At 40.2% G+C, this 13,051-nt stretch overlaps 2 protein-coding genes across 2 annotated transcripts; one reads left to right on the forward strand and one right to left on the reverse strand.

The window, feature by feature from the left end:
• On the reverse strand, positions 527-3,862 carry LOC18777493 (primary amine oxidase). The gene is made up of 4 exons (XM_007210424.2): positions 2,368-3,862; positions 2,058-2,171; positions 1,167-1,714; positions 527-1,082 (listed from the first exon to the last, which is right to left on the reverse strand). The coding sequence occupies exons 1-4, from the start codon at positions 3,673-3,675 to the stop codon at positions 872-874; spliced, it is 2,181 nt and encodes a 726-aa protein (XP_007210486.2). The 5' UTR covers positions 3,676-3,862; the 3' UTR covers positions 527-871.
• Positions 10,780-13,051, forward strand: LOC18777305 (UDP-glucuronate 4-epimerase 3). Its single transcript, XM_020564614.1, has one exon. It carries the CDS (start codon positions 11,356-11,358, stop codon positions 12,664-12,666), a length of 1,311 nt encoding a protein of 436 aa, XP_020420203.1. The 5' UTR covers positions 10,780-11,355; the 3' UTR covers positions 12,667-13,051.

Genomic DNA, 13,051 nt, shown 5'->3' on the forward strand with positions numbered 1-13,051 from the left:
TAACGTGTTATAAATCTAGTTAGAAATTAGAGAGGAAATTGAGAGAGAGAGAGAGAGTTTCTTCATTCTCATTTCTGTGTTATAAAACTGAGAGATTGAGGAGAGAATTTAGATGGAGAGAAGGGAGTAGTTTTTCCTTCTTCTTGTGTATATTTACAATGAAGGGTGTGAACCCTTTTATAGGCAAAACCTCTCCCAATTGGAGGTGGGCTCCACCTTATATATTTACAACATAAACTTAACTATATTTAATATTTAAGAATCTTCACCTAGGCTGGAGCCCATTCCAGCCTAGTAATAGATCCGCCCTTGGTTAAAGCACAAACAGGATCATGACATAACTAGCTCCACTTTAAAGATCATATTTCGAATTCGCTTTTGATACTTTAAATTATAGAACTAATTTAATTAGGTTTGAAAAGCACAAGTGCAAACTTAGTTTATCTCAACATGGTGATATCTAGTTAAAAATAGGATTTCGGGTGCAGAAATTCAAGAATATAAATTATATGACAGTATTACGATCTCATTCAAAAATTACTAAAATAAAGACAAGAATAAGGTTAAATAACGTACCACTAAAATTAGTGATATATTAAATATCAATATAAGAGCCTTGGAATCTTCAAGTGAGATTCCATCATCACTAAATCTAATTTCTTACATAATGGCCTCTGTACGTAATGTAGATTCCCACTAACTCCACTCATCGATCTTTTATTTCTTGGCCACATCGGTTTCAGTACAACTTCTTGTTAGTTGTTACATCAAGCTCATTTCATGCAAGCCCCCAATTGGCACATTTTGAGGTAACTTTCTACAAGTAGCTGATCAGAAATATCTTTCGAGGCACTTGATGTTCATTGCTTAATTAAGCTGAAGCAGCAGCGACGCAAACAGGCAGATCTGTCTCAACATTAGGTGGAGTTCGAAGTATGGGGTTGCTCTCAAAGAAATTCACAGGCTTTAGGTCAAAGCTAGACGACACCGTCGGCATTATAGGGAAGTCTTCTTGACATGGTATGTGATGAAACCCTAATGTGTACCAGAGAACAATATCCTTGTTCTCGATTGGCCGGTCCCTACAAAATCAAAATCATCAATTAAATACAATTTTTGTAAAAGATGTGACCAATAAATATGATACAAATAAATTAGATGCTCACCTGTCGGACCAGACGGCTAGGGTATCTTCACCCTGACTTTGGCAAACGAGCAGCCCACCAGCCCATTGCTCACTCCTATTGTATGGGGTAACCCAAATTTGATTGTTTGTAAAAGCACCTCTCTTTTGGGGAGGGTCATCTAGATCAAGCAAGCTAGCAGCAGTGCCACCAGGGACCAATTTATACCCGACTGGGTTTCCGACCCGGGTCCTTTTTGTTGGGTTGATCACATGGAATTCGGATGGGTCATAGAGTTTTAGCTTAACTTGTGCATCTTTTTCTGTTTTGGCCACGGTTTTAGTAGCTTTCAAGTAGCTTTTCCTTGGTGACTCATTTGGAGAGTTTTGCTCCCTTCGGAGATTTACTTTCAGAAAGGAGTTATCTGAGCCGTCCACGTCCATATCAAGATAAAATGTGACGTAATGGTCATGAATAACGCCAATAACGTTTTCTGACAAGAGTGTTCCGTGGAGATTCTCTGGGCTAGACACTTGGTTCACATTCTCATAGGAGGTGCCTTTCACCATCAAAATCCCACTCAGTCCAACCTGCATACGCATATATATATTGAAAAATGTTAGAGAACAGCTATACTTGCCGCTTGGGTGTCTTTTAGTCGTTGATGTTCACGACACATTAGCGACGGTATAACCACTAATCAATAATATTAACAATAATTTATGGCATCAAGATTAAAAGAAGAAATGATGCAAGAAATTTAAGAACCAAAAGAAAATTGACCAAGCCTATTATTCATACATTCATGATATTTTTAACTATCAATGTAATTTAAACTATCGCTTATATTCATAAAATAAATGATATTTTTAACTATCAATGTAATTTAAACTATCGCTTATATTCATAAAATAAAATCAGCAAGCCACTAACCTTGACTCTGATTAGGCCATCTGTTTGAAACTCCCAGTCGATGATATAGTCATAGTTAGCCACTGATGCTGCCATTCTGACCACTAAAGTCACCTTTGGCCTTACTTCTCTAATCTGCCAAACACTCACATAAGTAGGGCCCACTTGATTTAAAACTCATACATAAGAAAATCATTAGCGTATTATATTTACTTAACATATTACAGACCGTATTTTCAACAAAACTAAAATAAAGTTCAATTGCATGATGAGTCTAATTAATAAACAAATATGATATTTAAGTTTTGTTTTTGGACTTGAGCTTCTTTACCTGCATACCCGTTATCGGACATTCTGTGTGCCGCCACGCGATATCACCCGCATAGCTCTCAAACACACAAACCATGTTTGATCGGACGTACGGTGTTCCATCAGCTGCTGCAAACACACCATCCATATAATAGGCATTGCGTGGGCAATCATTAAGCGGGTCAAGAGACATGGCCTGCAATCCGAACCCATATTCGCCTGCATCCATATAAGTCTTGAAGTACCATGCATCAGTGGGGTCCATGTAAGGCACGAACAATTCCGACGTAAACCCTTTGTACATCACATCCCTAAATTCCCCGGTATTCGGGTCACGGACTTTAGCCTGAGACACGATCACACCCGCCCGGGCATCGGGTTTCAAGTGAAATTCCCAATTTGCCCATTTGACCAAGTGATCATCCTCCACAGTAAAACTCCGCCCATTGGGCTGCTCTATGGATATGGGCTTCAGCAGCTTGAGAACTTGATTGGGCTTCTGGGCCGAGTACCTATAGTCTGTGTTGGCAGCCTTTGGTATGGGGATGCTCCCGCCCTTATCCGAAATCTCCAACACTTGTTTGGTGTCCAAGTCAACAAGCACAGTCAATCCTTCGATTGGCCTCATGTAGAAGTTCACAGTATCCTTGGTGGAGTAGCACTGCACCTTAATCAACCTCCTTTTCTCCTCCACCTTGCCGTACCACCCCGTGGAAAGCGGCAGGCAAGCCAGATCCGTCAGATCAACCCCGCGCTGGACGATCGTGCGGTTGAAATCCGCGTTCATGAGCGGGACCCACGTGGCCGCGGTCATCTCCTCCAGCGTCATCGTGGGGTAACCGGAGTGGGAGGCGGTGTCCTCCACGGTCACCTCGCGGGTAGTCAAGTCAACGGTGAGAACGTGCGACATGTCATCCACACGCGCGACGACGGTGGCCTTTCTAGGAAAGAGAGGGTCGCCGTGGTGCCAGCGGAGCACGAGGGACTTGTCGGGCTCTTGGAGGTCGACGGAATGGAGCGCGTGGGAGGAGGAGGAGGCGAAGAGCGCATGGGAGGAGAGGATGGAGCGGACGGCGGTGATCTCTGGGAGAGTGAGGGGGTCGAGAGGGTGGTGGGGGGTGTCGGAGGCGTGGTCGCGGAGGCGGCGTGTGGGGCTGGGGGGTTTGGACTGGAGGCGGTTTTTGGAGGAGCACCAGGCCGAGTTGGTGGAGCAGTCGAGGAGGTCGGAGGCGTAGGGTGGCCCGTAAGGGAGGTGGGCCCAGGTGAAGAGGAGGGCTACGGCTATGCAGAGGGTGAGAAAGAAGAAACGCAGAAAGCTTCTGGTGTCCATGGGAGGTTTCTCCACCTGAAGGCTCTGTTTGAGAGTGAGTGTGAAGGTGAGAGCTGAGATTTGTTTGTTGGCTTGTTTGAGTAGTAATATAATATAGAGAGGTAGCTGCTCGCTAAGGTAAGGATAAGGATGATGGCATGAGAAAGATTCCAAATATTGAGAGAATCAGTATGTGACAATTATAAACTAGTCTAGTAGGCAAGTCGCCTCTTGTTGTGCATACTGATCACACATGCACTAGTGTGTATACTGCATAGTGACGTAACTTTCTTTTTTTTCCTTTTCTCTTTCTTAATAATACACTAAAGCCTGTCTTGGTCAAGATATTTACATAATTACGTGTTTAGTCAAATTTTAAATTTCGTATACAGCCCTCAAAATTTCAATCCGCGTAATTATATAACTCAAACTTAGTTGCAACATTGTATTAGATTATTGTGACGCGAGTTAGATTGAAAATTATTAGTCATTTGATTATTGATATGATCATTTCTATTATTATATAAGACACCATTTAAATCTTGTGATCAGTGACTATTGGGAGACACCTCCACATGTCCGTGCTTAAGGGGAAAAAAATTGTTTATAATTACCCTGCATTGACTCACAGATAATTCAAGAGGCAAAGAAGAAAGATTTGAGGAAATAAAAACAATTGTTTATTACCAATTTACCATGCATTGGTTTTATCTACAGGAGTTATAGTGGGGGCGTCGCATACGACAGGAGGGCTCGTAGATTCTGAAGATTCCGTGTTTGCTTTCGATGAGAAAATGACAGTGACACCAATAAAAAGTCATTGGTGAAGGCTCCGAATCATCGAAACGACGACGAATGAGGTTGAGCAGTCGGTCTCTCCACTGACTTCGCACGCACCCAAATCATCAAAAGCAATTAATTATTGATTAATCCCCTTTTGTAGAGTTTAGAAATTGAATGGCATTGGTTTTTATTTGTTTACACTATGACAAATTTAAATCAAATGGGCCTCGGATGAGTCCTGACTTGGTCTGCTAATGGGCTTTTTGAGAGTCATTATAGTGTTTTCTTCGCTACTTATTAAGTAAAATAAATAAACGCTTTACTTTATCTCAACAATTCTTCTTGAGTAATTATTGTGTTATATTGGAGTAACAACATATAATATAACTCGTTCACATGTTTATTATAAGTAATGAAAATGAAAGAATTCATTTTCAAATTTTGGAATTTGATTCCTTTGCAAATTTTGGTAATTGATTTTCTAAATTGAGCAAAACATGCTTGATTATTGTTTTGGGTCAACAAACATGCATTGGATTTGGTTTAGGCAGAACCTAGAATCATGTCACGCGCTATAAGAGCACTTCTACCCATTTGTCATGGCAAAGGATAAAGGGAAGGCAATGGCTGTTACTATTCATGTGAATAGTGGCAAACTTTGCAAAAAGTTTGTGGTGTTTCCACTCATTGTCATGGCAACTCAAGGTCAACCACTATTCACATAAGATATGAGGAGAGGAATTTGTATAGAGTTCTGGTGTGGGAAGTGAAGAATATGACTAAGTATTTATTTTTTTTAATTTCTGAAATTTTTAGTTTTTTTTTTAGATTTTTTTAAATATTTTTTTCTTTGCTAGGTCAGCAAATCCATGCAACAACCCAGGCTGTTCTTGCCATCTTGCCTGCCTAGTGTCACAGCCCGCATGTTGAAGGCTCAACCCAACAATTATGGGGCCAACCTAGAGGATCCATTTGTGAAGGTTAAGCCCCACAAGAGAAGCTCAAGGCCCAGCCCGTTGGATGGATCATGCTAGACCTTTTAGTCCACATGTCTAGATTCAATGTACAGTAGTAGGTAGATCCCGGTTGGTGAGATTGTATCCTAGCCCTTTATTGTGGTGGTAGGTGGGATAGGAACTTTATATAAGGAGGATGTCTCATTGTGTATCATCACCCCGCAACTTGTAAAGCATTGAGTAGTAATACAAGTATATATTCTCTCAAACTCTCTTAAGCGTTCTTACCATTCTTGCTCTTGCTATTGTGTTCTTGCTTTGTTCGATTTTATTTTGTAGAAAGGAGGCTGACTTAGCTTGTTTGAGAGGCGATCAAGTCTAAGGCCACACGGAAGGAAGACTCGAAAAAGTCATCCTGTGACAGTTGGTATCAGAGCGAAAGCTCGAATCATTCGAAGAAGCATGTCGAAGAGCAGATCTGATGTGGAGACGGATATGTCCAAGGTCAACTTGGATAGTGAAGGCAAATCAAAGAAGAACCAATCCAAAGAATTGGTAGCAGCGATGGAGAAGCGGCTTTCAAGGATGGAGAATGCCGTGGTCGAGTTCGATTAGCGACTTGAGGATGATGTCCTTACCAAAGAAGGCTTTGGAACTATGGTGGAAGACCTTCAAGGCCAATTTCAGGGAGCCCTCAACTCCGCGCTAGACTCAATCAAGTTGGATGTCCAAACCCAACTAGATCATTTCATGGCAGAGCTTACTGCACTTCGTGATAAAGTGAAGGATGTGAATGGAGATTGGGCCTTGTGCAAAGAAGCTGTCTTGAACAAGACCAGGACTCCGAAAGAACGCAAGGTTTTAGATTCTTTCAAGCTCAAATCCTACAATAGGAAGAGAGAGGCAAATGAGCTGGACACGTTCTTTTTGTGGAATATCGAAAGGTATTTCAAGTATCTCAAGATGGAGGATGATGAGCCCAAGATTAATACGGCAACGTTGTTTCTCACCGACAATGCTTTCGTATAGTGGCGTCTTCGATCCATGGAGATCGAATAAGGTAGGTTTACACTTGAGACTTAAGATAAATTTAAGAAGGATATTATGTTGCATTTCTATCCAGAGAATGCCAAGTATGAGGCAAATGAGAAGCTGAGATGGCTAAAGTAAAAGGAAGCGTGAAGGACTATGTCGCCACGTTCACCAACCTGTTGTTCGAGGTGCCAAGCATGACAGATGAAGACAAGTTGATGTACTTCATGAGTGGCCTACATAATTGGGCCAAGCTGGAGTTACAAAGGAGAAACATCTAAACCTTGTCAGAGGGAATTGCTGCAGTTGAGTCTCTTATTAAGTTCAAGAAGAATGATCAAGGCGACTCCAAGTTCAAAGGAAAGAAAGGTAGCAGTGGATCCGGTAGGGAAGACAACAAGCCAAAAGAAGGTAGCAAGTCAGAAATGACAAGTCGAAGCTAGTTTGCCACTTGTGCGATGAAGCGCACATGATGCGAGATTGTCCGCAAAAGAAAGCCTTGAATGCTATGAACCAAGAGAAAGAAGAGGAGGCTGACAAGGAAGCAGGAATGCGGGTCATTCACCGCTTCAATGCCCTACATGCCAAAGCCGCTCAACCACAGGTTCAAGCTAAATGAGTGATGTTCGTCGACGCCATGGTAAATGGCAAAATAACCCGTTGTTTGGTGAATACGGGTGCCTCACACAACTTTGTGTCAGTGCAGGAAGCAAAGAGACTTGGGTGTCGAGTCTCGAAGGAAGCAGGTGGGATAGGTACTCTATATAAGGAGGATGTCTCATTGTGTATCTTCACCACACAACTTGTAAAGCATTGAGTAGCAATACAAGCATATATTCTCCCAAACTCTCTTAAGCGTTCTTACCGTTCTTGCTCTTGCTTGATTCGATCTTATTTTGTAGGAAGGAGGCTGACTTAGCTTGTTCGAGAGGCGATCAAGTCTAAAGCCGCACGGAAGGAAGACTCCGAAAAAGTCATCCCGTGACCAGTGGCAGATCCACAGAGGCGCAAGGAGGTGCAGCACCTCCCCTTGCCAAAAAGCCATGGAAGAAGCTGGAAACTGCCCCTCTGCTGGTGTGCCCGCCATGTGCTTGTCATAATGCCTCAAAGATGTTTTCTCAGTTTGCTGCGCCAACAACGCACAACGCGATCTTTTTTTTTTTTTTAAAAGCTCTAGCCAAAACAACGTCGTTTTGAACCATAGTTTAAAAATAAAATTAAAACAACGTAGTGAAGAAAAAGCCTTACCTTCTATAGAAGACGATCGTCCAATCCAAGTTTAGAAGCCTTAAACCATTACTACCATCCACTGTTCAAATGTAATTACTAATTAATCAACTAGAAATTAGAATTTTAGATTGAGAGGGCTCGATTGTATTAGAATTTTGGATTGAGAGGGCTCGGTGTTCTCGCAACAATCTCTGCACAAATATGCTGATATCAAACAAATTTCTAAATAAAAAGTACAAATATCTTGTTTTTACTTTTCTTGTTCAGCAAAGGCAAAGCAAACCCAACAACAACAAAAAGGTCTGGTTTTGTTTTTCTTCTTCAGTAGCAAAAGGCTCTTCGGATTTATTTATTTATTTAATTTAAGGCTTTTCGGATTTTTCTTTCAAGTCTACAAGGGGCACACTGTAATCTTTAAATGGTCTTTAGAGTTTTTCTAAATGTTATTTTTATTTTTATTTTTCTGATTTAGCTCTTTGTATTTGTATGATCAATAGCAAATTTAAGCAGAAAGTGACTATGCGCGACTCGAGATATGATCAATTATGATTCATTTATTTAATTGAGAATTTGATATGCATTTTGATTAGATTAATTGGTATTGATTTTGATTAGATTAATTGGTATTGATTTTGGTTAGATTAAGAGCATTTGAAATAGTTTTTTTTTAAAGAGCTTTTATCCTTTTAAAAATTGCACCTTCGCTGAAAAATTTCTGGATCCGCCACTGCCCATGACACTGGGCTTGTGGAGCCCACCAGCTGCCCAAGCTGCATTTGTGCCCTGGAACCTCTGCTTGGGGCTTGGGCCCTCTCCTGCTTGGACCACAGTTTTTCGTTGGAAGTGCTCTAAGAAAACAATTGATTTCAGGTCCTATAAGAATGAGAAAAACTGCCACAATATTTATATACACATTTTCTTTTCGGGGAATAAAAAAAAGAAAAAAAAAAAGCCTGAAGAGTTGAATAAGATGATTGGCGGTGGATACATGTGATGCGACCATACCATATCAGTGATCGATGATGCGACACATTTATCAGGCACATTATTTCCACAAGATGTCTATGTGACTTTATAAAAGCAAAACACAAAGGTCCCAAGTCATTGTTGGTGCATGCGTCGTGACCCTTTTTGTTCATTTGTTTCTTGCTATTCTATTCTCTAAAGAGCCAATCTTTTATGTTATTGGTATTTGGCAATGCTTAATTGTTTGTTTTTCATATATATGCGAGCGTGTAACATACTTATACGATTGTTCGCTCAACATAATTAATTTCTTGTACTTTTATTTTTATTGAAGGTGTGCATATTCAATCTCCACTAATGCACACCTTATAACTCCCTAGCAATTTATAACACACTGTTCTCAAATTAAAAGTGAAGTCATTTTAGACGAGCAAAGAATCTATATTTTGATTATTGCTAACATAAAACCAAGAATTAATACATACATACATATATATGTGTGTCCGAGAATTAATACATACATATATATATGTGTGTCCCTAAATATTTCTTCAACTTAAATCTTCATGACAGGCATGATGAGTTTACAGTAAAGTAAATTAGGTGAGTTCTACTTCTTTGTGATTCATCAATTAGCAGCTAAAACAATAAAGAGGACGACCTAACTTGAATTAGAAAACAAGATATCTCAATAATAATGTTATAGAGAGATTGCCTTCTTTTGAAGTTTGCCCCACCCCTCGTCACCCTTTGCTACTGAAGGAACTAACTGTATATTAATATTAATCCATCTCGCCATCCATATCATCTCTTGTTAATTTCTCAATTATCACCTGTATTTTTTATTTTATTTTTCACATGCAAACTGTGTGCATACGAAGATAACCCTAAACTAAAGTTATAAATATAACCAAAGCACTGCTTTGATTCTTTTTTTTTTCCCTTTACAGAGAGTTCTGATGTGCTAAAAATTCATAAGAATTTTTTTAGTATCATGTGACAGTGTGATCATCACACTAAAAATTTATCATTTTATGGGGGTTCAAGCATTGGTCGAGAAGTCTATATTTATATATATATAAAAAAACATCTTGAAAAGGAGACTAAAAGTCTTAGCTGTGTTTAATAAAAAAATCCAAATTTCCCAAAATTACACCTTCTACTTGGGGAAAATTTAATGCATGCACCGATGACTTGTTATATATATTTAATCTTTTTCTCTACGTATATGCATGTTGTAAATATAGGTATATAGACATATACGTGCATGTTATGAGTGGAAAGTTATATACAATCGACAAATACAAATATTATTTTTTCGAAACTAGTAAAACAACAACCTAATTATTTCTTTAATTAGAGCTCTATAGCTGTCCAAGCAAGTTGTAGGTGAAAACTCTTCACTCACTCATTTTTATGAACAGAAGCTTGTTAGGTGAGAAACTACACAAATAAGAAACGCGGCTACATAACCTAAACAGCTCAAAATCCTACTCTGGAGAGACTAGACAGTGATATTATTATTGGACCTCACGCTGGCTCACAGCATGTAATTTATCCATATTAATTTGTGTAATTAATGATGAATCAATTAGGAAATAATGGCCAACAATAATTATTAGTGTTTTCCCAAGATGGTGATTGTGCTAAAGGAAAGTAGGTCACCAAGCCAGCTAAATGTATGCCCTTGGAGCGAGAATATTTACAATGGGATATAACTCACTTGGAACAAAATTACGTTATTATAACAACGCCAATCACGAACCAATATTGAATTTATATGAGTACCCTAAAATCTAACTTAATCAAGTAAAAAACAACTACAACGAAACCAAAAAACTAGTTGAAAAAAATTTAGGATTCCGTCCGTCACGAATACAAGTTGATTCATCATTTTTGTAAAAGGCAAACTCATCAGCTTGTCATACAAAGAATTTTTCTTGCCATGCGCCAAAATCATGGTTTCCAAAATAGCCAAATACAACATATCAAGCATATGAAATCGAATATACCCACACACATTGCTGAAATGAATTCATAGGCTACCGAGAAAACAGTTTCAGTTGGCATCCAAATACAAAAAATTCCGAACATTACGAGATTTGAATCCAAGTAACAGTATGGTAACCAAATCACATTTCACACGTCATATATACTTACTATATATTTGTATTTCTCGATATATCTTTTAATTTCCAAGATTTATCTCCAAAACAAATCATTCAACCATTAATGATTTACTATTTATCCGAATATTAAAAATAAAAATAAAAGTTTAGTTGGACCTGGTCAATAAAAGAAAAAATAAAATGAAAAAGACATTTTTTCTAGATGATGATGACTAGAAAATAGAAACGTCAAAGGGAGGTCAAAAAGTCCAAAACCCACCAAATCAATCTTCAAAATACCCGTCATATCCTTCTCCCTCCTCTCTTCTTTATTTGGCAAAATCTCTCCTCAGAGTTCCCAACTTTCCCACCACCGAACCGACCGACCTGTATAATTAAACCCCTCTCTCCACCTCCTTCCATCCTGAGAGAGAAAAAGAAAACCAATCTTTTTCTTCTTCAAAACCCCTTGATTTTCTCCCCGGAAAAACAGAAAACCACAAAACAAACTCCCCTGCATAGCCTTTACATATTCCCCATTTCCACCCCAAAATACAAACCCTAACCCTAATCCCACCCCCTGCAGAGAAAAAGAGAAAATTAGGGTTTTTTTGGCGAATTGGGCAATGTCACAGCTGAAGCCAATCTCACACCTTGATAACATACCCTCCACTCCCGGAAAGTTCAAGCTTGAAAAATCCCAGCCCTACATTCACCGCCTCAGGTTTCACACCTCGCTCTCCAAGCTCACTCTTTGGTCCTCGTTCTTTCTCGTCTTCATTCTCTTCTACTACGTTCTCTCGTCGCCTTCACCTTCTCTGCCTTCTCGCCGATCCCTAAACGACTCTTGGGGCGGCCCGAGTTGGGAAAAACGGGTCACCCGCTCGGCCCAGAGGCGATCGAGCCATGGACTCACCGTCCTTGTTACCGGCGCTGCAGGCTTTGTCGGGACCCACGTTTCGATCGCTCTGAAGCGCCGAGGCGACGGGGTTTTGGGTCTTGATAACTTCAACCACTACTACGAGCCTCGGCTCAAGCGCGACCGCCAGAAGCTTCTAGAACGCAATGGAGTATTTGTCGTTGAAGGGGATATCAACGACTCGTCGTTGCTCAAGAAGCTCTTCGATGTTGTGGCTTTTAGTCACATAATGCACCTTGCTGCACAAGCCGGGGTTCGATACGCAATGCAGAATCCAGGGTCTTATGTTCACAGCAACATTGCTGGGTTTGTGAACATTTTGGAAGTCTGTAAATCAGTGAATCCACAACCGGCGATTGTCTGGGCTTCTTCTAGTTCGGTTTATGGGCTCAATTCCAAGGTACCCTTTTCGGAGAAGGATCGAACTGACCAGCCAGCCAGTCTCTATGCGGCTACCAAGAAGGCTGGAGAGGAGATCGCACATACTTATAACCATATTTACGGGCTTTCGATTACTGGGTTGCGGTTTTTCACAGTTTATGGACCTTGGGGAAGGCCTGACATGGCTTACTTCTTTTTCACTAAGGATATTTTGAAAGGGAAGACAATTACCATCTTTGAAGCGTCTGATCATGGTTCTGTGGCCCGAGATTTTACCTACATTGACGATGTTGTAAAGGGCTGCGTGGCGGCATTGGACACAGCGAAGAAGAGTACAGGGAGTGGTGGGAAGAAGAAGGGTCCGGCTCAATTGAGGATATTCAATTTGGGGAACACGTCGCCGGTGCCAGTGAGTGAGCTGGTGAACATTTTAGAGAAGCTTTTGAAGGTCAAGGCTAAGAGGAAGGTATTGCCAATGCCGCGAAATGGGGATGTCAAGTTTACACATGCCAATATAAGCTTAGCACACAAGGAGCTCAGGTACAAACCAGGGACTGATTTGGAGACAGGGCTGAAGAAGTTTGTGCGGTGGTACCTGAGTTATTATCCCGGGTCCGGAAAGAAAAGTTCCTGGTGAATTTTCTGCTTCATATTGTGCTTTTAAGTCACTGTATTTGTTCTTAGCATTCATTTACATATGTCTCTACCCGTTTTGCAATCTTGGCACCATCGCTCGTGATACTATTATAAGAAGATGGATGTTATTCGTTGATGGTTTCGTTTGTTAGTTGAGGGCTTTCCCTTGCAGGGTCTACCTGAGTTGTACCGAGAAAAAAAACTGGAGGCACCTCAATTGTTTTTCCACATGTTGGTTCATTTGTTTCTTTAGGTTGTTCATTTTTAGTTTTCGCTGTACAGCCCTTGACTCATAGATCAAAGCAATTTGCTGATTGGTGGACTTTATTTTTGCCTTTTAATGATTTCAATAAATAAAAACATTCATGCATTGGGCTTTTGAATTA

This window comes from Prunus persica, chromosome G5 (assembly GCF_000346465.2).
Source record: "Prunus persica cultivar Lovell chromosome G5, Prunus_persica_NCBIv2, whole genome shotgun sequence".
NCBI classification, from domain to species: Eukaryota; Viridiplantae; Streptophyta; class Magnoliopsida; order Rosales; family Rosaceae; genus Prunus; species Prunus persica.